At 43.9% G+C, this 26,574-nt stretch overlaps 2 protein-coding genes across 2 annotated transcripts in view; one reads left to right on the top strand and one right to left on the bottom strand.

Moving 5' to 3' along the window:
- Positions 1-21,084, bottom strand: part of FKBP9 (FKBP prolyl isomerase 9) — a 42,113-nt gene extending 21,029 nt beyond the window's left edge. The window contains exons 1-5 of the mRNA XM_030308199.1: positions 20,843-21,084; positions 7,557-7,702; positions 6,981-7,170; positions 6,182-6,327; positions 2,522-2,711 (exon numbers count right to left, since the gene is read on the bottom strand). Of these exons, the coding sequence (XP_030164059.1) occupies positions 2,522-2,711; positions 6,182-6,327; positions 6,981-7,170; positions 7,557-7,702; positions 20,843-21,069 (899 nt within the window). The 5' untranslated portion in view covers positions 21,070-21,084. The remainder of the gene's footprint in view (positions 1-2,521; positions 2,712-6,181; positions 6,328-6,980; positions 7,171-7,556; positions 7,703-20,842) is intronic.
- Positions 1-26,574, top strand: part of RP9 (RP9 pre-mRNA splicing factor) — a 179,034-nt gene that overhangs the window by 141,754 nt on the left and 10,706 nt on the right. The window lies entirely within an intron of this gene.

The following is a 26,574-nucleotide window of genomic DNA, read 5'->3' as shown; positions in this document are numbered from 1 at the left end:
ATTACTGCAGCCCTACATAGAATGTCAAAAGGTGGGCACCTGGGTGGCTCAATCTGTTAAGCATCCAACCTGATTTTGGCTCAGGTCATGATCTCATGGTTCATGAGTTCGAGCCCCATGGCTCTGGGCTGACAGTGTGGAGCTTGCTTGGGATTCTCTCTCTCACTCTCTCTCTCAAAATAAATAAACCTTAAATTTAAAAAGAATATCAAAAGGTAGAGAGCAACAGATGGGACTATGATTATCGTGATGAGCACTGAGTAATATATAGAATTGTTGAATCATTATGTTGCACACCTGAAACTACACTGTACATTAATTATACTTCAGTAAAAGGTAGAAAACAATTGGGATTGATTACCTAAATTAAGGCAAATCCATATAAAGAATATTATGTAGCTATTAGGACAGACTAGATCCCAATGCACTGAAATGGAGAGCTTTTTTTTTTTTTTATGTTTCTTTATCTATTTTGAGAGAGAAAGAGATAAAGCATGAGCAGGGGAGGGGCAGAGAGAGAGGGAGACAGAAAATGCCAAGCAGACTCCTTATTCACAAAATGTGAGATCATGACCTGAGCCAAATTCAAGAGCGAGATGCTTAAGTAATCGAGCCACCCAGTCACTCCAATGGAAAGCTTTTTTTAAATCTAATAAAATTATAGTTCTAATATGGAAAGAAATATGGTGTATAATAGAAAAAATGGTCTTAATTAGAAATATAATTCCAGAGGAGCGCCTGTGTGGCTCAGTCGGTTAAGTGTCTGACTCTTGATCTCAGGTCAGGTCTTGAGCCCCAGGGTTATGAATTCAAGCCCCATGTTGGGCTCCACACGGGTGTGAAGCCTACTTAGAAAAAAATGTGTGTGTGTGTGTGTGTGTGTGTGTGTGTGTGGGACAGAACCAAGCTCATATAACAATAATACATACACACTGAATGTTTTCTGTAACAGAAAAAGACTAAAGACAACTCAAATGTTCATCAATAGGGGAATGTAACGTTAAGTTTGGAATATTCACTCAATGAAACCTAGGCAGACATAAAAAATAAATAATTTCTCTCTATGTATTACATATGGAAAAAAAAACAAGGTGAAAAAAAAAGCAAGAGGCAGAGTAGTTGTATTTCTTTATATTTGCATTAGGAAAAAATCCACACACTGGAAGAATCAAATAGAAACTCATTAATAAAAGTGGGTGTCTTAGTCAGTTGAGCCTCCGACTCTTGATTTCAGCTCAGATTGTGATCTCACAGTTTGTGGGATCAAACCCCATGTTGGGCTCCACCCTGTCAGCGAAGAGCCTCCTTGGGATTCTCCCTCTCTCTCTCTTTCTCTCTCTCTCTCACTCTGAAAGTAAATAAACTTAAAAAAAAAAAAGTGGTTAATTCTAGGGGTGGCTGGCTGGCTCAGTCAGTAGAGTGGTAGAGTGTGCAACTCTTGATCTCAGGGTCATGAGTTCAAGCCCCACATAGGGCATAGAGCTTACTTTAAAAAAAGTAAATAAGTAACAGTAGTTAATTCTAAGTGGCTGGAGGGGGGAGGGATATGTGAGGTAGGCAGGAGTAGGTAATAGGATATACCTTAATACATACTTTGTTTTAATTTTGAACCATGTGGCTATTACTTTTTCCAAAGAAATCAAATGAAAGTTGTAAAAGAGACCCTAAGAATAGGAAAGATAAATTATTCAAACAAAATAATACCCTATAAGGAATACCATATAAAAATTCTTCTGTACTGTTTTTGCATGACTCAAGAAATTAGAAGCTTATTACCTCACAGAGACAGGTAGATTGCTGTCACTACCTGTTTGCTCCACAGGAAGCTAGAGAGGTGGTTTCCAAAGAGCACATACCTACCACTTGAAAGAGCAAGACACAGCAACTGCCTGCTCCAGCCACTGGCACAACTGCAAGCTAAGCCCAATAAACAAAACAGGACTCTGAATAACAACAGAGGCATGGTAATTAGCCTCTGAAGCAACCAGAAGGAAGCTGAATGCACCCAACTGGCCTCCTGCACCCAACTCCTTTGAAGTTCACAGAGCACTCTCACATCCCTTATCTCTTTAACCATCTCTGAGAAAGGTGCTAATAACAGGGGAAAAAAAACTGAAGTTCAGGGAAGCCAGACCATACACTGGGGCTAGAACCCAGATCTCCTGGCACCAAGTCTGTTCTCTCCTCCTCCTACCACCCAGACCTCAGTTCTGGCCACTTCCCATCCTGGATCCCATAGTTGGGTTCATACTGGATAGTCAAGGACACTATAGGGGGATGGTGGGAGTGTAAGCTGAGCCTCTCCTGTTTTCCTGTAGACTTCTATGCCCCAGGCCCCAAGAAGGAGACTGTTCCAACAGCCTCTGAAGGAATTCAGTGTCAGAAAACAGAAGTCCATACTGGAGATGAAAATCCTAACTACAAATCAGCACTGACAGAGTATTCAGATCATGGTCCAGCCAGAGGTAGACTGTATTTAATAAGTCATTCTGATGAGTAAAGGCTCCAGTTATTTCCTTACCTGGAATCAAAGAAGGTGCCATCCAGAAGCGTGCCATTGTAATGATACCTGAGAAAGTCCCCACTTTGACTTCGCCGCTCACAGTTTTCAGGCACTACCTTATTTTCAATGGAAATGCCATCCTTGGGGTTATGGAGGTCCAATAACGCAACGTCAAACACCAGAGATGCCTGTCCAGGAATGTCTTTCCCTAGAGGGGAATGGAGGAAGCTGATGAAATCAGGACACAAGATTTAGAAAGTATTTTTATTTTATTTTATTAAAAAAACATTTTTTTTTAATGTTTATTTATTCTTGAGAGAGAGACAGACAGAGACAGAGTGTGAGTGGGGAAGGGTCAGAGAAAGAGGGAGAAACAGAATCTGAAGCAGGCTCCAGGCTCTGAGCTGTCAGCACACAGCCTGACACGGGGCTCGAACTCACAAACTGTGAGATCATGACCTGAGCCGAAGTCGGACGCCTAACTGACTGAGCCACCCAGATGCCCCTAGAAAGTACTTTTAACTACAACTCAATTCCCACTGTGTTGGTGTTACTCATTCCTTAAAGTTTTCAAGCCAAAGGAATAAATGTTCTTCTGCATGTTGGGTGGTCCTCCTGGTGTCCAACTATGTTCTGTCACCATTGTGTCCATGGTGCCCAACCATGGGCTGGCGGGTATATTTGAAGCCTGACTTCAGGAAAAGGAGCAAACCAATATTAATGACATGCGAGACTACTACAACCATATTTTCTATGCTTGTGCTGACAAATCAAGGTGCTATGTGGGTGGTTATGTACCCACATGCAAGCCCAAATGCTTCTGTGGGTCTCTGTTTGCATACAAATGCAAATCACAGACATTTAAAGGTATAAATTCCAAACCCTGGACCTGGTTCTGCAGAATATGACACAGACTTGTTCTTTGGAACCAACAGCCAATTTTTTTGAAGAGGCAACATGCATAATTCAATGTATTAACTACATCTAAAACAAGATATAAATAAAACTAAAGCTAGCTAAGAGGGAAAAAAATGGCACCCACATTGCAAAATACAAAATACAAATCCTCAAATCGCTTCCACCTCACTTCTGGATCATACTGCTTCTTTTGGATGTTCCCAGCAGTGGGGACTTACTGAGTATCTGCAAAATGATAATCTACACGAAGAGATTATTGGGCACTAACTCTTCCTGCAAAGATCATCAAGCAATAAATAACTCAATCCAGTACTTTGAGATAAAGGAAGTTAACTGACAAAAACCACCTACCTCCACACTCTTACTTGCCATTTGTTATACCTTGCAAAGGAGTAGGCCTGGGCAAGTGAGTAAGACAGTACACTAAGCCTGAGCTCCTTCAATGGCTCTGGCAGAGCCCACCCCTATTCCTTCCCCTCAGGGAAATCATGAAATCTTCTGAAAGCAGCTGCTGAGTCAGACTCTGGAATGCAAGGTGTGGTCAATCCCTGAAGTGTGTGTATGGGTGTGACAGAATATTAATCTTTTGTACTTTCCTGTATTTTTTAATTTAGTAGAAAAAAGAAAGCCTTAAATGTAACTCCAGAGTTTAAATTTTTCTAGCATTATCATGTACTAATTGTATCTATGTTTTTTTTAACAATAACTTTATCAAGATCTAATTTCCATACCATAGAATTCACCTATTTAAAGTCATACCCAGGTAGTTGAGCACAGTATTAAAATACCAAATAATAACTATTTCAATTTTTTTAAAATGTTTTCTTTATTTTTGAGAGCGAGAGAGAGAGTGAGTAGAGGGGGGCAGAGAGAGGGGGAGACACAGAATCCAAAGCAGGCTCCAGGCTCCGAGCTGTCAGCACAGAGCCCAATGCGGGACTCGAACTCATGAACTGTGAGATCATTCATGACCAGAGGTGAAGTCAGACGCTTAACTGACTGAACCACACAGGTACCCCTTCAGTATTTATTTTTTTTTTTAATTTTTTTTTTTTCAACGTTTATTTATTTTTGGGACAGAGAGAGACAGAGCATGAACGGGGGAGGGGCAGAGAGAGAGGGAGACACAGAATCGGAAACAGGCTCCAGGCTCTGAGCCATCAGCCCAGAGCCCGACGCGGGGCTCGAACTCACGGACCGCGAGATCGTGACCTGGCTGAAGTCGGACGCTTAACCGACTGCGCCACCCAGGCGCCCCTCAGTATTTATTTAAAATAAATAAATAATACTCCTCAAATTAGGCCAGGCATCTAGTTTTACTATGTATGACATATGCACCTGGATGACGTCAAAAGGATTTGAGAGCCCTGGGAAATAAACTCCCCCTGGCTAAGGATGAGACCATTTGAGTAATAAGAATAACAACATGTCTTGGAGACTGGAGAATTTGTATTTACAGATTACAATTATAGTTGTTTTCAAATTTTATTTTTCTTTTAGCATGGAATCCCTACCCCTGCTTTTTGAAGAGACTGTCTGCAGATCCCCAGCAATAAAAGTAGAAGTGGACAGGAGAGAAGGCTGAGCCCCATTTCCTTCTCTCTCCTCCTGCTCTGTAGATATACAGAGCCAGGAAACATAGCTTAGAAAACATTATTTTAGGGTTATTATAAGTCAGGTACCACAGTCAGTAAACTCTTAGATGTATCATTTTATCATTTCAATTCTTCGCTACGTATATCTACTTGATTAAAGAGAAGTTTTAATGTTCATTATTTTTTTGAGAGAGAGAAAGAGAGAGAGAGTACACAAGTAGAAAAATAGGCAGAGAGAGAGGGAAACGGAGAAGTAGGCTCCGTGCTGTCAGCACAGAGCCTGATGCAGGGCCCAATGTCACAAACCGTGAGATCATGACCTGAGCCAATATCAGGAGTTGGACACTTAATGGACTGAGCCACCCAGGTGCCCCTATATCTACTTGTTTAAATGCCGGGAGGTTGTCTTTGTTGTGTTAGCCTGCCAGGGTGATTAAATATGCCTGAAATTAAAATATGAGTCACTGTGAAATTCCATTTGCCAAACAATAGTCTGTTTTCTCTCTACAAAAAGGACACTAATTCAAATTAATGTTTTTTTTCTAACATGCTTTGCATCTGTCCACCTGGAACTAATGTCACAGGTAAAGCCCACCATGAAAGAACAAATCAGGGGGAAAAATGGCAATTCTGGCATCATATACTAAATTTATACCTTGATATCTACAGTCTTTAGACTTTCTAGTTCACTTGTCATTTCACAGATGGGAAAATGTAGGCTGGAGAGGCTGGTGCCCAAGGTTACAGTTTATGGGGCAGTGGCAGATGCTTACTTATGAAAAGCCAATGACCATGAATAAGTGGAAGATTCTACAATTCAGTGATGAGACACTAGATGATTTAGACTAGCACTGCCCAACGGAACATTCCACAGTGATGGAAATGCTCTATACCTGCACTGTCTAGGATAGTAGCCCTCAGCAACATGCAGCTCTCAAGTACATGAAATGTGGCAGTGTAGCTAAAGAGCAGAATCTTAGATTTTATTTAGTTTTAATTTATTTAAAATGTAAATATAAATAGCCATACGGAGCTAGTGGCTACTATATTGGACAGTGCAAGTCTAGACCAAAAGGTCTGGCGGGTTTCATGTGGTAAATTGAATTAATCACGGCAATAAAAATAAGGAGAGATGAGAGTAGCTTGAAGAATGAGAAAGACTTACCATCTCCATCTTCTCCATAGGCCAGGAAAGGAGGTATGGTGATGATGCGCTTTTCCCCCACACACATCCCCAACAGCCCTTTATCCATTCCAGGAATCAACCAGCCAATGCCCACATATGTGTCATATGTTTTCATGCGATTATGACTGAAAACCAATGAGAAAGGGGAAAAGTTCCATGCTATGAGGGTGTTTCCAACTCATCCCTCAATAATGTTTTAGGTACCCAATTATCAGCTAAATAGTGAACCTATACCCATCTCTGAAGACAGGCATTTTTGGATCTTCACTCCCAAAGACAGCAGCAGTCTTCAAATTGAGAAACCATGTAATTAAACCACAGTGGTCTAATTGGCCTGCTATTCTATCTAACCAAATACACTATAATGACAGGAAAGCCCAAAAGGTTCACTGTTTCTGGCTTAGCACCCTACTCTTGGCAGTTCTCCATAGCTTCACATACATTCAGCCTTCCCCTCTTCCTTCCATGGGAAAACTATAAAAATGGACCAAAAAATGCATCAACCTATTTGGAAATAGGGCTCTTCACTTATTGATGAGCTCTCAAGATACTGTTAATTTAGAGAAACATTGTTCTTACATTTCTGTAAAATATATTAAAGTTTTGATCTGGCTTTATGGAGCATGAAACATTTACCAAAAGCATTAAGGAAAGGGGTTGGTGCTGATGGAAGTTGGGAAGAGTCTGTCTTCTGGTTTCTTGATGGGCATAAAAAGCAGGTGAGACAGAAGGAAGTAAGGGGCATTTCACTAATGTTACCTTGAATGGCAGGACTTACCTTGAATCAAACAGTGTCCCATCCAAGAACGTTCCATTGTAGTGGTACCTTACAAAATCAGACACCTGGATGGTCCGAGGGCAACTGGGGGGTGTGAAGTAAGTGTGAATCTGAACTTGATCTTCAGAATTCCAAATATCCATTAGAAGTACATCAAAATGAAGAACTGAATCTGGGGGGATCACACCAGCTAAAAATTAAAGAGAATTCACACTGAGAGGTTGCTGCCTTTCGGGCCAGATGAATAAACACCTAGGATTCAAGGGGGTCGCTGAACAATTCTAAAATGGGCCGTGCTCCCTCTCTCTTTCCTCCAAATGAAATAGAAAAGACAAAAAAATGTTTTCCTCTCAACAAGGGTGACATTCAATATACCAGTGTTAATAACAACTTCTTTTATATTTAGAAGAAATTAACTGAAGATGAAATTTTAGTGCTGTGTGTGTATGTGTTCATTGCTTCTCATTTCCCCCCAATTTAAAGTCTCTGCAGATCCTCTGGTCTGCTTGACTGAACGCCCTTCAAATGTTCTGGTTATATCTGCAGATACGTTTACAAATATGGAACAAAACTTACAAACTCCTTCACTTCCATAGGCAAGCTTTGGGGGGATCTTCACAAAGCGCCTCTCATTTACACACATCCCAACCAGAGCTTGGTCCATCCCTGCAATCAGTTGTCCTTTTCCCACAAACACGTTGAAAGTAGAGTCTCTGTCATAGCTGAAGACCCAAGAGGTAGAACAAGAAAAAGAAAAGTACAAATTAATCCTTCCCTTAGTGAAGTCATCCAGTGAAAATGTACCCCTGGATAGAGTGAGGTCAATGCAACCCAAAATCAGCCTGTAGAGGAGTTACTGATACAGGAAATGTCTTCACCAATAGTACTTTCAGGGTTGGAGTTTTTTAATTATTGTGAATACTGCCAGTAAATCCAGTTAGATAAGCAGTGACGTAACTCTCCCTAGAAAAAAAAATATATTATTTTTAATATATTATATTATTAAGTCTATTTTGCAAAAGAGCTATCAAGTCTTCCACTAAAAATAGTTTATTCAATTTCTATGTGATTGCTTAAATCTTTTTTTAATGTTTATTTATTTTGAGAGCGACAGAGACAGAGAGAGAGAGCATAAGTGGAGGAGGGACAAAGAGAGAGAGACACAGAATCCGAAGCAGGTTCCAGGCTCTGAGCTGTCAGCACAGAGTCCGATGAGGGGCTCAAACCCACAAACCATGAGATCATGACCTGACCCGAAGTCAGACGCTTAACCGACTGAGCCACCCAGTCGCCCCTATGTGATTGTTTAAAAGCAACAACGTAAGATACTAATGCTCCATTACCATATTTATCTAATTTTTCTTTTTTTTTTTAATGTTTATTTATTTTTGAGACAGAGAGACAGAGAGACAGAGCATGAACGGGGGAGGGGAAGAGAGAGAGGGAGACACAGAATCGGAAGCAGGCTCCAGGCTCTGAGCCATCAGCCCAGAGCCCGACGCGGCGCTTGAACTCACGGACCGCAAGATCGTGACCTGAGCTGAAGTCGGACGCTTAACCGACTGAGCCACCCAGGCGCCCCTGATTTTTCTTTTTATCTTTAGGTCTGTAAGTTGGAGAAGTAGCATGATAGAATAAAGGATACTTAAACTCTCTTAACCTATTTCCTCCACCACCAAAATGGGAGTAACAATAATAGTCATCCCAAGATATATATGATATTACAATCGGTAACATGCTCTGAAAACCTAAGAGTTATGCCAATATTACTATAATTGTTACAGGTCATAGAAAGTCTGATACAGTCTTAGAATCACTAATACATGTGTTTTAAAGGCTGATTGGTGATGGCCTTAGGTTGGAAGATAAATAATGGAACCGTGACCAACATCTATGATCTCATCCTCTTTATGTCAAATTCTACAACCATCAAGGGTTTGCCTATTAGGAGACTGTGCTAGGTGCTTTGGGAGATATAAAAACGTCCAAGGCATGGATTTTGCCTATTACAAAAAACCCAGCAGAGATACCCAGAGAGTTTCAAATACTATGTTGAAGAAAACAACTACAGGGCTTGGTTTATAACAATGAAACACTGGAAATAAGAAGTTTCAAGGGTATGGCACTGATTGCATTTAAGGCAAGGTCGTGCAAAAAACGCTCTGTAGTCATTTAAAAAGATCAGATTTATGTCCATTGGCACAGGAGGACATATACAGTAACAGAAAAGTACAGGCTATAGAGCCACAGCGTAAAAGGATTCCATTTTGAATTGACATACATAGATGCATACGAAATCCACAGGGTGACACATAAAAACATTACCAATGGTACTCTACGAGTAGGCGATTTCAGGTGGCTTAACTTGTTTTCTCTTTAATTCTCTCTTAATTTTCAAAATGATGATGAAAGACACATGTAATAAAATATTAAGAGCTGTTAGAATTTGCCTCATTGGGATGTGCTCTCTTCATTTGGTAAATTACTGCCACCTTTTCCTCATTTTCCTTAATGAACAACCTGGAGGAGCAGCACAGTCCACTTCCCCACCCATCAGGGCAGCTTCCTCAGACCCGCCCTTCTTAAGCTTCCTCCTCCTAGTTTTACAACCCATTTTAATAACTTTCCTTTTGCAAGGTCGGTGAACAGAAAGCAAAATTCCAAGTTCAGGTCAGCAAGCCAAAGGACAAAAACACATGGTCAACTGTGTGCCCAAGACAGCTTTACACCTCCACCCTCTACCTCCAGGGACCAACACCCGCCCCCTGGAATGCCAGCTCTTTAATTTCACTTGGCTGGGGCCTTGCCATGCCCTGAACCATCATCCAACTGGTGGGTTTATATTAATAATGGACCAAAACTCGAAGCTTCAAAGACATCCCAGGTACAGAACATGTGCAAACAGCTACAATGCACAGGCTGGAAACTACCTTAGAAATAAGTTTTTCATCCATAGAACCTGAATATGGTTCCCAAATTTAATAAGAGTTGTTTTTTTTTTTTCAACGTTTATTTATTTTTGGGACAGAGAGAGACAGAGCATGAACGGGCGAGGGGCAGAGAGAGAGGGAGACACAGAATCGGAAACAGGCTCCAGGCTCTGAGCCATCAGCCCAGAGCCTGACGCGGGGCTCGAACTCACGGACCGCGAGATCGTGACCTGGCTGAAGTCGGACGCTTAACCGACTGCGCCACCCAGGCGCCCCTTGAGTTTTTAATAATAATTACTATATAGAGTGTTTATTATGTGTCAGGTACAGTGGCAAAATAAGCTTTTCCACATACTACCCCATTTAATCATCAGACAACACTTCAAGGTGGGTGCTGATACTCTGGCTCTCTGGAGGGGAAAGAATCTTCCAAGCTCACAAAGTTAGCCAGCTGGGGAAAAAAAGCGAGAACACAGGTCTATCCGACCCTTAACCTCCTAGCATGGGGCCAGGCCCTAGATGGTATATAAAAACAGTTGTTTCGGTGCCTGGGTGGCTCAGTCGGTTGAGCATCTGACTTTTGGCTTCAGCTCAGGTCATGATCCCAGGGTCATGAGATTGAGCCCCATGTCGGACTCCACACTGAGCATGGAGTCTGCTTAAGATTCCCTCTCTCTGTCTCTGTCTCTCTCTCCCTCTGCCTCTCTTCTTCACTTGTGCTCTCTCTCTCTCTCTCTCAAATTTAAAAAAAATTTTTTAACTGTTGTTGCCTTGCAGTATTAATTTCTTCATTTGATGACTACCTAAGCAAAGTGCTAAAAACAAAAAACAAAAAAAAAAAACTTTCTGAAAGAAAAGTTTTAATTTACATATGTGAGAAATTAACAATGCAAGACTAGTCTTATCTCCTGCTTAAAACTCTGACCATCTGGAAAAATAAAGTCGTTCTGAGTAAATCTGTGCTGATCAGCACAACTGGCACAAATTCACTTGCAGAGTCAAGCCCAGAAGTGGTTATGAAAATTACTTCTGCAAGCTCTGGAATAAGCACTTATATGGCCTGTCCCAGTATCTGACTGATTTACACCTTTTGCAGAAGTCCCAGTTGAGGTCCTGTGGGAAACAAATGATACATCCAAACTAGGCAGTTCCAGGAAAGTTTAATAAAGGGCTGTGTGCAAAGGAGTGTGCAGAGTGCAGACAACACAAGGGACAATGTAGTACCTCGGGGACAAGTATGGGGGTGCTGTTGTCAGACCTGGGCTTGAAGGATCCAGGTACAGAGAAGGTGATGGTTCAGGGCCACATGACAAGCTTAGCTAGGACCTCTGGTCCAGGGACACAAATGGTGGAGACCTACAGGCAGGGAGCCCAGGGAATAAATATCTCCACCTCACTCTCCTCCCTCTGATCTCCTGCTGATGCCCCACCGACTGAACCCAACCAGAAGCCAGGTGACGAGGAGTCATTTATATAACCCATAGTATGCACACAGCAAAAAGCCAAGTGGAACAGAAGGACCTAGAAAGGCAAATGGAAATCATCTAGCACGTCCAAAATCCCCCTTTCCTCTCCATCAGCTTATTTTTCTCCTCTGCTCATTCACTGCTATAGACCCTTTGATTGCTATCCCTGACACTTCTTTCTACTTTCCCCGCCCTGAAGGGGGGGGGGGGTGTGGGGCTACAGCATCCTCCAGTGATGGTCTTCAAGTTTACCAGCCCAAGGATCACTAAAACAGGAGACATCACATAAAACCCATCATAACCAATTCATGAAACTGTCTACACATGCACACACATGACTTGCAGGATATTCCTCAGGATAAGTAACTAACTCTGTGGCTGCATTCCTAAAGCATAAATACTGTGGCTCTATTTCTTTTTTTTTTTTTTTTTGATGTTTATTTATTTTTCAGAGATAGACAGAGCATGAGCAGGGAAGGGGCAGAGAGAGGGAGACACAGAATCCGAAGCAGGCTCCAGGCTTTGAGCTGTCAGCACAGAGCCCGACACAGGGCTCGAACCCACAAACTGCAAGATCATGACCTGAGCCGAAGTTGGACGCTTAACCAACTGAGCCATCCAGGCACCCCACTGTGGCTCTATTTCTAAATGTAGGTTTCAATCTTCAATGAGGATGGACTTATTTTTAATGTTTATTTATTTATTTTGAGAGAAAGAGAAAGTGCAAACAAAGCAGGGGCAGAAAGAGAGGGAGAGAGAATCCCAAGCAGGCCATGCTGTCAGCACAGAGCCTGAGTCGGGGCTTGATCTCATGAACCGTGAGATCATGACCTGAGCCGAAATCAAGACTTGGATGCTTAATCGACTGAGCCACCCATGCGCCCCGAGGATGAACTGTTGAAAGAACATATGTTATGGAATGCCTGACTGGTTCAGTCAGAAGAGCATTTGACTCTTGATCTTGTGGTTGTGAGTTTGAGCCCTATGTTGGGTGTAGAAATTACTTAAATAAATATTTTTTTTAAATAAATAAGTATTAAAAATAAATAAATAAAAGAACATATATCAAACTGAATGCACTCCCTCCCTAGAGTCCCCAAAGCCCATTCCCTCCTCAAGTTCCTACATTCTTCTTTGTGAAAAAACAAACAAACAAAAACAACTTAGGAAAAGGAGAGGAGACCATTGCTGTCAAGAGCTGGCAACAAAATTTTGGAAGACAGAAAGGGAACAGGTGTAGGATCTGACCTAGTAGGGAAGAAACAGAATCTAGGTGAAACAAAGGGGGATCTGGCCAAGCCCTGTGCATCCCAGAGTCTGCAGAGGTGAAGAGTGGCAGGTGGCAGGGCAGAAGGAAGCCTAAAGCTAAGTCTGCATCCAAAACTGCTACACCCCACCCTGAGCCCCTTCCCCACTCCTAGCAGCTTTGCAACTACAATTTTAAGCTTTATGGAATTATTTAACTGGTATTAAAGACTCTGTGCATATGCAAAAATAATATATGATACTACTTTTTTTTAAGTTTAATTATTTATTTTGAGAGAAACAGAGACAGCATGAGTTGGGGAGGGGCAGAGAGACAGGGAGACAGAGAATCCCAAGCAGGCTCTACACTGTCAGCTTGGAGCCTGATGTGGGGCTCGAACTCACGAAACCATGAGATCACGACCTGAGCCGAAACCAAGAGTCAGATGCTTAACCAACTGAGCCACCCAGGCGCCCCTATATGATACTACTTTTAAAAATTTGGGGAGCCTGGGGGTGTCTGGGTGCCTCAGTTGGTTAAGTATCCACTTCGGCTCAGCTCATGATGTCACAGTTCGTGGTTCGAGCCCCATATTGGGCTCTACACTGACAGTATTGAGCCTGCTTGGGATTCTCTCCCTCTCTCTCTGCCCCTCCCCCCACCCCACCCTCACCCGCTGGCACGCTGTCTCTTTCAAAATAAATAAACTTTTAAATAAATAAATACAAATTAGGGGCACCTGGGTGGCTCGGTCGGTTGAATGTCTGACTTCGGCTCAGGTGATGATCTCATGGTTTGTGGGTTCGAGCCCCACATCAGGCTCTGTGTTGACAGCTCGGGGCCTGGAGCCTGCTTCAGATTCTGTGTCTTCCTCTCTATCTGCCCCTCCCCTGCTTACACGCTGTCTCTCTCTCAAAAATAAACAATAAAAAAATTTTTTTACTAAAAAAAAAATACAAATTAATTTTAAAACTATTGACAAAAATTTATATACACTTACACTACTTGTTGCTGAGATGATTTTTATCTCAGATGCAGAAAAAAAGGAAAAATGGCCATTACAAAAGGGAGAGAAAACCGCCCTCAGGTTAGAACTGAGGTCCTGATCAGCTATGACAGGACGAGTCAGCTGGCTCTGTATGCCAATTTTAGATTCAGCGTAGACAAATAAAAGCTGAATACATTACTTTCCCTCCCATCTTTACTGATGTACAATTGCCAAATAAAAATTGCATACATTTAAAATGTATGATCGGATGTTTTGATGTATGTATACAATGTGAAATAATCGCCACAATCAAGCTAATTGATATATCCATCACCTCACACAGTTAACATTTTCTTTCTTTCTTTTTTGTGGTGAGAACACTTAAGGTTTACCCTGTCGGTAAATTTCAAGTGTAAATAAAGTATACTTTTAAATTTTAGCATACAATACAGTATTCTTAACTACATTCACAATACTATATATTAGACTGAATTCATTTCTTTGAACATTAAAGACACTACCATATTTTAAGAACTTGTAACTGGAGGGAAGCAAGATAATAAAGAGCCAGCCCACGGGGCATGGGAACCATGTTTTGGGTGCCTCAAAGTTGGTCCAGTCTCAGGCCAACTCAAGACGACTGGCTCATACGGGACCTGCCTGAAGAAGGGCTGTGGTCCTGCCAGAGCCATATGTGAATGGGATTGAAAAATGCATGAAATGCACAAAAGCAGACACCTCCCAGCTGTTAGCCTAGCTCTGGAATGAGCCAGGTAAGACCTTTCCCTGGCTGAGTTCCACCAAGGAGCCTGGGCCCCAGTGTAGACTTGAAAATGCAGGAAGCCATGGGGCACCTCGGTGGCTCAGTCGGTTAAGCGTTCGACTTCAGCTCAGGTCATGATCTTGCAGTTTGTGAGTCTGAGCCCCACATCGGGCTCGGTGCTGACAGCTCAGAGCCTAGAGCCTGATTCAGATTCTGTGTCTCCCCCTCTCTCTGTCCCTCCCATGCTCATGCTCTGTCTCTCTCTGAATCTCAATAATAAACATTAAAAAAAAAAAGTGGGGGAAGCCAAGTCTGACTTTTCTGTCTCCCGTCTCTCTCCACACACCATGTGCTTCCCAGACTCTTTGTCCAAGATTATTTCCCCCAAACAACTACCTCTACCAGCTGCTAATGAGCCGTGGCAGTGGGAAAAGGCAAGCCCTTAATGAACTGGCAAACCAGTTCCACTACCAGATGGAAAAATGAAGAACACTGCAAATGGAGGAAGAGAGAGATGGTGAGGGACAAGAGAGGAAGGAGTAAGAGTGGAGAAGAGGGAAATGAGAAAGAATACATTCATTCTTACCTTCACAGAGGATCAGACCCTGAAATGTGAGCCGTTGGCCTGGATGATTTTTGGCACGTTAAAATATGATTGAGAAAACCTCTGCAAAGTGAAATCATTGCACTGCTCTTGCGGAGTTTTGTCTTTCAGCAACTGCTGAAGTTAAAATATTAGATCTCTATAAATCTTCTACACAAGTTCTTAGTGAGTAAAATATAGCCAAATTAAATGATCAATATGCATGCACAGTCGCTCACAATGACTCACAAATGAAAGTTAAAAGCAATGTATCAAGTCTTTGCAGCTAAGTAAGCCTGCCAATGACCTCAGGAGATCCTCAGAAGAATTGCCTGGAGGGTAGGCTCTTTTCCTAAAGTCAGGAGAGCCACACTGGGCTAAGACTCCAGCAGCAGATTCCCTTTCATCACATGGCTTTTCCAGAGGAAGAGCTGCCATACAAATTCACACTTTAGGGGCACCTGGATGGCTCTATCTGTTAAGCTTCCCACTCTTGGTTCTGGCTCAGGTCATGATCTCACACCGACAGCAGGGAGTCTTCTTAGGATTCTCTCTCCTTCTCTCTCTCTCAAAATAAATAAATAAACTTTTTTTTTTTTTTTTAATTCAAACTTTTAAAATTTCCCTGCTTGGGGCGCCTGGGTGACTCAGTCAGTTAAGCATATGGCTCTTTTTTAAAATTTGTTTATTTATTTATTTTAGAGAGAGAGAAAGTGCCCGGAGTGGAGTGGGGGCAAGGGGCAGAGGGAAAGAGAGAATTGCAAGCAGGATCCACACTCAGTACAGAGCCTGATGTAGGGCTCGATCCCACGACCCTGGGATCACAACCTGAGCCTAAATCAAGAGTTGGATGCTCAGCTGACTGAGCCACCTAGGTCCCCTGAGCGACCGACTCTTGATTTTGGCTCAGATCACCACCCAGGGTCATGGGATCCAGCCCCATATCGGGCTCCACGCTGAGGGTGGAGCCTGCTTGGGATTCTCTCTCTCTCCCCTCCCCCCTCCCTCTACCCTTCTCCCCAACTCAGGCATGAGAGCGCAGTTCCTCTCTCTCTCTCTCTGTCTCTCTCTCTCTGGGAAAATAAAAAGCTCCCTGCCTAAGTGAGCCTTGTCATGACCTGACTAGTCTCCCTGTCACTACTTAACTCCTCCAGTACACCTTGACACCATCTGGCATGCTGCCCAGCTCCCTGGCTCTTCTCAGAACCAATCCTGCAGAGAAGGTGAGCCTTAACATCCCTTCATTCAATACTCAATAAATATTTGTTGGGGTACTCAATAGATACTCGATCTATTAGGTACTCAATAAATATTTGTTGAGTGAATGGAATGAATGAATGAATGAATATATAAAATTAATCTGATGTCTGTTAATAAGTCTTTGATTTTTTTAGAGCAATAGTTCTCTTCTATTTTTTTTTAATGTTTATTTTTGAGAGACAGAGCATGAGTGGGGGAGGGACAGAGAGAGAGAGAGAGAGAGAGAGAGAGAGAGACAGAATCTGAAGCAGGCTCCAGGCTCCTAGCTGTCAGCACAGAGCCCAATGCGGGGCTTGAACTCACGAACCGCGAGATCATGACCTGAGCCGAAGTCAGCGCTTAACCAACTCAGCCACCCAGGCACCCCTAGAGCAATAGTTCTCAAAGTGTGGTCCTCAGACCAGCAGCAAAAGCATCACCTGTGCACTTAGAAAGGCAAATACATTCTCAGGCCCCACCCAGACCTAGTGATTCAGGAACTGTGTACAATAATCTCTTCAGATGATTGTGATGCATGTACAGTTTGAACACCACTGCGTTAAAACAGCCCACCCGACAGGACATGTGGTAGACACACGATAGTATTTACTGAATATCGGGACCTTGAGTGTCTGCAAACAAGCCCTATCGGGACCTTGAGTGTCTGCAAACAAGCCCGGAGGCTGTGAATGAACTGACGAGAGGCTAGCTTTGCCTGCTAACGATAACAGCAACATGGTAAATTTCAGTCTCCAGAAGGAAATCAGAGCAAAGAGACCATCCCCCTCACCTTTATTGCTAGGAATGCTATAGAACTTCTAAAAATGCTGAATCAGGAGTGGCTAACAAGGAGCTCCCAAGAGCTGGAAAGTGAGAGCAGGAGCCCCCTAAAAAGTGTAGCTGGGAAGCCGCTGTCGACTTCAATCTGGAGCTGCAGCCACACGAACATATTAACAGGCCCACGGAGGCTCCAAAATAAAATGAAACCATGCCCGAGCCATGGCCCAGAGGAAGAAAGCTCTGTGGAAACAGAGGCCCTTTGTGACTTACGACTCTGGTCAGGGTGACAGCCATTTTCTTCTGAGCAAAACCTCCAAATCAGTAGCCAGAACCCAAAACACCTTAGATTTCTCCTTCCCTAAGCTCGTTGGGCAGGAATAGCAAAGTTGTGCCTCAATACTTCATAAATTCCCAAAGGAATGGACGCCCTGGAGAAAAACTCACACTAATGAAACACCTACTATGCATCCTACCCTTTCCACTCCACTGTCCACACAGCAGCCACAGAAAAGTCTGACCCCTCACCCCCATGACTAAAAGTCTTAAGTGGCTTTCCATTGTCCTAGACAAAGTCCAAATTCAATAGCCAAGCAAAAAAGATCTCTCAAAGCTGGGCCCAGCCTTCCTCCCCAGACTCCTCTGGCCTTTTCTTTTCCCCCTCGGTCATTCCCCCACTGCCACTCCAAGCTGAGGCCACTGTGAACAGCTTTCACGTCCCCCTACACAACACTCCCACCGCCAAACCTCTGCATAGGCTCTTCCCTCCATCAGCCACACCCTCTCTTCTCTCCACAGCCCTCACCCCTCAGCTCAGCCCCGGTCAATTTTAATCATCCTCAGGTCTTATCTTTGCAATCCTGGAACTCCATCCCAACCACTCTCTCTCTCTCCATCCCCACACAACATACAGTTAAGCTTTCTGTGTGTTTTCCACAGCTCCTTGCCTTCTTTTCATTATATATATGCATAGACTACAGGCCATAGACTATATATACTGCCATAGACATTACACTGCCTAGGTTCAAAACCTCACTCTACCACTTACTAGCCAGATCCCTTGAGCAAATTACTTGAACTTTCTGAGCCTCAGTTTCTTCGTTTGTTGTTGAGTTACCTACTTCACTGTTTGTGAGGTTAAATGAATTCATTTGACATTAAATGAATTCATATATCAAAAGGTATGTGGTAAGAACTGTGTGAACTCTACACGAGAAACAAAAGCGTATGCTATTATCCCTTCTGTACATATCACACTGTGTAATGGCCTGGACCATAAGCTGTAGGGACAGGGAAGGACACCTTCAGGGGCAGACACTGCATATTGGCTGAAGGGATGGTACTGCCTCTTTCCAATGTCTTCCATTGTCCCACACTGCCTCACAGTGGCTGCCAAGCTAGAGGGTAGAAAGTATCAGCTTGTTCTAGTAGGAATTATTAATTATCATCAGCACAAGCAGGAAATTCTTCCTTCTTTTCTTTTTTTAAGTTTTATTTATTTATCTTGAGAGAGAGCGAGAGAGAGCAGAGAGAAGGAGAGAGAGAGAGAATCCCAAGCAGGCTCTGCACTGTCAGCGCAGAGCCCAATGCAGGGCTCAATCTCAGGAACCATGAGCTCATGACCTGAGCTGAAATCAAGAGTCGGACGCTTAACTGACTAAGCCACCCAGGCGCCCCTTCTTTATTTTCTAACTAAAAACGCAAATGAAAGAAGACATACAAATGACCAATAAACACATGAAAAGATGCTCAGCATCATTAGCCACTAGGGAAATGTGAACCAAAACCACGATGAGATACCACTTCACACCCCCTAGGAGAGCTAGAATAAAAAAGATAGACAATTACAGTTGTTGAGGAGAATGTGGACAACTAGGACCACTCATCCATTGCCAGGAGTGTAAAATAGTGAAACCACATTGGAAAACAGTATGGCAGTTCATCAAAAAGTTAAACACAGTTACTACAGTACCCAGCAATTCCACTCCTAGGTATATATCCAAAAGCAAGAAAACCATATAGGCACACCAAACCCTGTTCACAAATGTTCATTAGGCAAAAAGTGTAAGCAATACAAATGACCCTTAACTAATGAATGGATAGGGGTGCCTAGATGGCTCAGTCCGTTAACTGTCCGACTTCAGCTCAGGTCATGATCTCGTGGTTGGTGAGTTTGAGCCCCGCATCGGGCTGTCTGCTATCAACACAGAGCCTGCTTTGGATCCTCTGTCTCCCTCTGTCTCTACACTTCCCCTGCTAATTCTACCTCTCCCACTCTCTCTCGAAATAAATAAATAAACTTAAAAAAAAAACCCTAATGGATGGATAAACAAAACGTGGAACCTCCATAGAGTGGAATATTATACAACCATAAAAAAGAAATGGAGTACTGGTACATGCCACAACATGGATGAACCCTGAAGATATTACACTAAGTGAAAAAGCCAGATATAAATCACCACAAACTATATGATTCCACATAGATACAGAAAGTACATTAGTGGTTACCTAGGGCTGGAGGGGAGGGGAGTGACTGCTAATGAGTCCAGTATTTCTTTTCTAGAGTGATGAAAACGTTCTAGCTATCTAATGATAGCTGTGATGGTTGCACTACCCTGTGAATACACTAAAAACCACCAAATTGTATGCTTTAAATGGGTGGATTGTATGGTATGTGAATTATAGCTCAGTAAAGCTGTTAAAAATAAAAAGAAGCAACTGAAACAGTAAACATGACTATTTCTAAGCATTTGCTATGTGCCACTTGCATACTAAACAGCTTTTGTAAATGCACTCATTGTCTGGACTCATTGTCTTGACTCAAAGTCAAGAAAGGTAAGAGTATTTTTTTAAGATAACTTCTGGAATGAGCCTAGCACAGCCAAGGGCACACAGCAAATACTCAACAAACAGTTCTCTTTGTCTCGTCCGGTGATTCACTGAGAGAAGTGCAGGCACAGACCTGGGTTTGGAACAATGTCTTGGGGAGGAGAGCTGACTGTAGCTGGAGGAAGAGACCTCTTAACCCTAAAGCTCAACTGGAGAGAAGCTGGGGGGCAGGTATTGTGATCCCGGGGCAGAGTTTGAGGGAAGGAATCGTGGGCATGGCCCAGGGCCCCAGCGCAAAGCTGAGCGACCTGCTCTGGACTACCCTACGCCCAGTGGCGGAGAAGGAAGGACATTGGTAGCTTTATGCACAGACCCTGGCCTTGGACTGTCACTTGGTTTTCAGTTGGACTCCACTTAAGTTTCTTAGCCTCAGTGGCCTCAAGTAACCTCACTGGCAAAATAGTGGTAGCTACCTAAGAGAACTGTTGTTAAGAATTAAATGGGTTCATGATACGCAAAGCACTTAGAACTACCCTGGCACACAGTGTAATAGCTCCATATATGTAACGACTGCTATCGTCAGCTCATCATCATCATCAACTGCGAGAGACGTCGTCTGACTCAAGGGGCCTGCGGAAAGGCCAGTAAAGGGAGGTGGCAAGCAGACATCAACATTTACTCCTGGAGGGAGGGGGGTCTACTTGCAGGGTTGCCATTTTACATAGATTTCGCGTTGTGTGAATGCGCTGGGAGGACGGGAACTGTTCCAACCCCTCTGTGCCAGGACCTATCCAAGGCTCCGGTCCCGGACGGGCGGCCGGGCGGGCAAGGCGAGCTTTAAGACGGGTACACTTACCCCGCGGAGGACAGATTTAGGGTCGCGGAGCATTTGGGTAGGAGGAGGGAGAGGGAGGAGCGCGGGGCTCGCTGGGCGGAGCTGGGGGAGGTCCGTCGGGAGGGAAAGGCCTGTCCGGAGAGAAGGAAACGGGAGAGTGGGCGCTGCAGCCTCGGAGGCCCGGCCGGGCGTCCAGGGCGCGGTACCTGGAGTCGAACTTCTGGCCGTCGGGGAATGTCCCCACGTAGTGGTAGCGCACGAAGTCGCCACTGCGCACGGTGCGCGGGCACTCGTCCGGCACGAAGCGCCGCTCGATCTGCAGCTCCGTGTCGAGGCCCAGGCCCGCCACGGGCGCCGCCTGCCCGGTCACCCAGAGCAGGAGCAGCAGGAGCGGCGGCGGCGGAGGCCTCCAGCCCCGGGCTCTGAATGCCATCAGGGGTGGCGAGGGGCGGGCGCGGGGCGCAGCGTGGAGCCGGCGAGGGAGTGCGGAGCTCCGGCAGCGCGGGTCCGGGCTGGGCGCGCCGCGGCGTTTGCAAACGTGGAAAAGACTCCCGGCCCTCCCCGGGCGGCAGCCGCCACCCCCCTCTCCCACCCCCCGCCCCCCGGCCACATCCGAGCGAGGGGAGGAGCCGCAGCCGCGCGCCTTAGCTGGTGTGCTGCGCCCCGCGCTGCCCGGGTCTGGTCTGGCCCTGCCCTGCCCTGCCCTGCCCCGCCCCACCTTGCCCTGCCCTGCGAACTGGCCCGCCCTGGGAAGAGCCTGGCAACTTCAGAGGGAACCTGTCCCCGGGGGAGAAACCGTGAACTTCTCGGGACGGGGCTCTGGCCCAAAGTTGGAAGAGAAAAGCGTTTACTGCCCCGGCAGACTGGCCCGTCTCCGCATGTCCCTGGAGACTCCCCAGATTTAGCGCCACCAGAGGCTCCTACGTGGCCGCGGATCCAATTACTTCTGGCTGCTTTGAGAAGGGAGGGAATCTTAGATGATTATGTTTTGTTTTTTACTTAGTTAAAATAATGGATTCTACATGAAAAAGACTGAAACCATTCTTCAGGATTTTTTTTCAGGATTGTCTTTTATACTTAAAGAGAAAGGGAGAGGCATGTATTGTGATACTCCCCTGACAGCTGTCACGAGAAAGTTTCAAGTTACTGTGAGTGTTCCCGCAAGCCATTAGTGAATGCACTGTGAGCTGGTACTCAGTAGCAAACATCTCACGTGGCCCCCCACACGTGACTAAGTTAGATTGGCCTTCACAATAGAGACCGAGAAGCCCCAAGAAATTCATTAGAGTACTTAAATGAATTCTTAGGATCGGTTGTTCTTATTTATTAAAATTTTGGACTAATGAGAGCAAATCACCAAGGGGTTCTCAGCTTCTTCTGGAAGTAAACAATCTTGATACCAAGATCTGGCCAACACAGGGGGAGACAGAGAGAGAAACTGGGCACCAATCTAATTTATAAATACAAGTACAAAATAATAAAATGTGAGCAAATTGAATTCATCAGTTTATTAAGGGAATAATACACCGTTATATGCACTACCTATGTGACCTTCTGCAAATTAATAAACGGTCTCTGTGTGCTCTGTAAGATGAAGATAAAACATGGTAATTAGAAGATAATTATGGATTTCATTAGATCCCAGAATCTAATGAGAAACTACATGTAGCGCTGAGGAAATGTTCATTGTTCCCAACAGAGCTAACACTATGGAAATAGAAAACCTATGAATATAATTCATCCTATTAACACTGGTTATCTGTAAGTGGTTGAATTTGGGGTGATGATTTGCTTTCTTCTTTGTACTTTTCAGTGTTCCTTGTTGGTTTTTAATGACTGCATTACACGTTTATCAAAATAACCCAGTTTACACAGAAACAAACAGGAATCTTCCACCCCCTTCCTGTGACTGTGGGTGACACATGTCACCTGTCTGGGCCTCAGTTTCTTCTTATGTAAAATGAAGTGGTTGATTTCTAAGACTTCCACCAATTCTAAAATCCTACGATAGTGTGAGAGAGCAAACACTCAGGACAGAATAGAAGACAGATGTAGGAAGAGGTAGGTTAAGTGGTGACTGCCCTTTTAGGGCTTCCTGGCGGTTTGATTTCTTGTCATTCCTTTAAAATTGTTAATTATCTAGGGGTGCCTGGATGGCTTAGTTGGTTGAGCTTCCAACTCTCGGTTTCGGCTCAGGTCATGATCTCACCAGTAGTGAGTTTGAGCCCCACATCAGGTTCTGTCTGCACTAACAGTGCCAGGCCTGCTTGGGATTCTCTGTCTCTCCTCTCTGTCCCTTACTTGCTCATGCTGTCTCTGACTCTCTCAAAATAAATAAAATTTAAGAAAAAAACTATAAAAAGTTAATTATCTAATCAAACAGTATGTGCGCTTTTTAACATTGCTAAATCCCAACATATTCTTTGCATTGGATTTCTATAGCAATCTACCAAAGAGAAAATTTACCTCTTGGCTTTAGTGATAGCATTATCCTAAGAACTAATTAAAATCAAGCCAAAACTTTGTTTTAAACTGTTTATTTAAGTAATCTCTACCACCAACTTGGGGCTTGAAATCACAACCCCAAGATCAAGAGTTGCATGCTTACCTGACTGAGCCAGCCAGGTGCCCCCAAGCTGAAACTTAAAAAATATATATTTCCATTGAGTTTCTGAGGGTGACTTTGTGAGGACTTCCCATGTCTCAAAACCGAATATATACTCAAGAAGAGTCAACAATGGGGTGCCTGTTGTGGCTTAGTTAAGCATCAGGCTCTTGGTTTCAGCTCAGGTCATGGTCTCACGGTAGGTGGGTTCGAGCCCTGTTCTGGGTTCCGTGCTGACAGTGTGGAGCCTATTTAGAATTCTCTCTCTCCTTCTCTCTCTGTCCCTCCCCTGCTCTCTAAATAAATAAATAAATAAGTAAATAAAAAAGTAAATAAATATTTAAATAAAGAAAAGGACAAAATAATAGAAACATCCAAAAGGTCTGAGGTCAATGGAGGCGTGGAACAGCAAAGAGAAGGAAGAAAAGGGACATCTGGCAAAGGGTTGGTCTGGATGAAAGTCAGAAAACTAGGTTCTGTTCTATCTCCTCTATACAGGAAGTTGATCGGGAAAATCAAGCTAGGCAATAAAGAGAGAATTCCACTTTTCATTGAGCCTGAAATAAAGAAGTCTCATGAATCAGATCTTCCAAGAGTAGTAAACCCTGGAGACTAAGCTAAGTAAGCTGTTAACTTTAGCTTGGCACACACTAAGCAGGGATAAAGAAAAGGCCAGCATTAAGAAAAACATCACTGGAAAGTCCATCTGAGCTGGCCTGAGGCAAATGTGAAGCAGGAGAAACTCGCTTGCAGCAGCGCCCTCTCTCTTCCCTCCCCAAGAGCTTACAGCAAATTATCCCACCCGCTGTAATGACAACACTCCTGGAATTACCATATGCTCTGATGAAAAGCCCTAGACTAGAAATCAGATGCCCTTGGTTGTAGGGCCACCCATTCCCCTACTCTCTGAGCAATCAATTTTCTTATCTGTAAAATGTCTTGCCTACTTCCACAGAGTTTCTGTAAAGATCAACTGAAGCAGTATATGAGGGGCAGAAGTCTGCAAAATACGATGTAAATGTGAGGAATCATATTTATCTATGAGTAATAGAAGACCCAACACAAAATCACTTAACCCAAAAAGAAATATACTGTCTCTCAGAATAGGAAAGCAGCTCCAGGACTGGTTAATCAAATGTCTCTAAAACATCCTCAAGAGCTGAATGGTCTCCTCTCCTCAGGCAGCCTGGGGTTTCACTGCTGCGCCCTCATGGCTGCCCCAGATCCAGCCACCACATGCAGGGAGAACCATCCTGAGGGAGGAAGGATCATTTAGTATCATTCCAAGTATCATTTATTAAGATCAAGGAACTTTCTATAAAGCTTTCCTCGGACAAGACCGCCCCTCACGTCTCATTGGCTAAAATTGAATCTTGTGTCCATTGCTAAACCAATCAATGGAAGAGGAACAGGGTTACTACGTTTGCTTTAAGACTAATCAAGATTCACCTCCAAAAAGGATGGAAGGGGTCTCTACTCTCTAACCAGCCTCCCCTGAAGTAGACAGGTACCTTAGACTCCTGAATAAAATCAGAGTGCTTCCAGCAAGGAAGAAAAGGGGAAATGACAACTGGGTTGGCAACGAACAAGGTTTGGCACAGATTAGCAATTACATTTGGTGTCTCCCCTTCTTCCCACAGTCTTCTCTACTTGCAAGCCTCAAATAAAGCATATTGTCTGACATTCTTCCTGCAATCCGACTAGTTACTAAACTGTTACTGGAATACCAGTTAAAATTATTAGAAATAATGCAGGGTCTCTCACATGTTTCCACTGTGCTGCAGAGAATGGTGAACATGTATTCCTGGGAGCTTACTGCCTACTTCACCAAGAGAATTCTTTGAAATCTGGTGTTTTTAATTTTTAAAAAGACGGATTTGCATCCTACCCTCTAAGCTAGCAGTGTTTCTTTAATATATAACAGAATGTGGTCTTTCTCTTTTACTCACCTTTTACCTTCCTCCATCTTCCCAGTGTAGAAAGATCACTAGTAAGATAAAAACTAGACAAATACACCTTGTGGACCACCACACCTCCAGCCAGCCCAAGTGCCTCCCTTCACCACTTTGCATTGGACCCCATAATAGACCCAAACTCCTCCTGCCCCACGGGGGGCTCACACACCTGCACCAGCTCCTGCAAATGCACATCCTGTAGGAAGAGCTCCTGCTCCCGCTGCTCCACGGGCTGTGCCAAGTGTGCCCAGGGCTGCATCTGCAAAGGGGCATCCGACAAGGCAGCAGCTGTGCCTAATGTCAGGGAGACCCTCCTCTCTGATGTAAATAGAGCAACATCTCCAAACCTGCAGGTTCTTTTCATACTACCCTGAACCTATCGCTACATTCCTTTTTCTATGAATTATTTGAACGACAATACACTCATCTAGATTCTTCTGGCAAAAAATAGGTAGGTAAAATAATACACCTTGTGAGCAAAATAATGGCATCAAAGCTATGCTGCGAAAGGTGATCGATATAAGCAGGAGAAAGTCCAGTCTTTTTAACATCGTTCTAGTCTGGAAGGCTTAACACATAACCAGTAAAACAGAGTCAGCAGCCACCCCTCCACAACTGGGCCCGCACTGAGGCCCTTTGGATGGCCTTGAGAATGAATATGGTATCTTAGGATGGAGTAGTGGTTACAAAAAACTGAGGCAGAGGGTACAGCAGGGAGGGAATACAAATAAAGCATCTCTCACCTGAGTTAAGTGCTTTGGTACAAAGTGAAGGCTGACTCCCTACATATTCATGGTTGGGTAATAATCACTTTACTCTCTTTCTGGAAAGAAACTGTACCTGCACACCCCTCCAGATTCTACAGGCGCAAATAATGGGGGAAAGGTAAGAATAATGTTTTAGAATTATGAGCAATAGGGAAAGAATTCCTGTTTGCTTCCCTGGTTAATGAATGAGATGCTACTACGTTGAGTCTATCATCACAACGAGGAAACAGGACTGAGTCTGAGAGGTGGTGCTGTGTAATAAAGCATCTGACTCCAGTTTTGATGCTGACCACTGACAATTTTCAAGCCTCATCTCCACTTTCCGCTTCTGGCCCACATGTGGGTGAGCTGATAGGAAAGTCCAAGTGGCACCGGGGTGGGGGTGGGGAGTTCCAATTACACAAAGTCTTGGGCTGTGTGTGGGGTGTAACACTCACCCAGTTTCACCCCCTAAACACAATAAAACCCAGGGCCAGTCACCTTACTTTTGCTGAAGTCATTTTTGGACTAGCTTAGGTGTCTGAACTGCTCTTCCAGAAAGTATCAATATGTGAATAACAAATTTCTTCCTACTTTCTTGATGCATTTGTGGCATCATCAGTCTTGACAGT

Source organism: Lynx canadensis, chromosome A2 (assembly GCF_007474595.2).
Source record: "Lynx canadensis isolate LIC74 chromosome A2, mLynCan4.pri.v2, whole genome shotgun sequence".
In the NCBI taxonomy this organism is placed as follows: domain Eukaryota; kingdom Metazoa; phylum Chordata; class Mammalia; order Carnivora; family Felidae; genus Lynx; species Lynx canadensis.
Note: the sequence above shows the minus strand (reverse complement) of the source record. Positions and strands in the feature narration are given on the sequence as shown.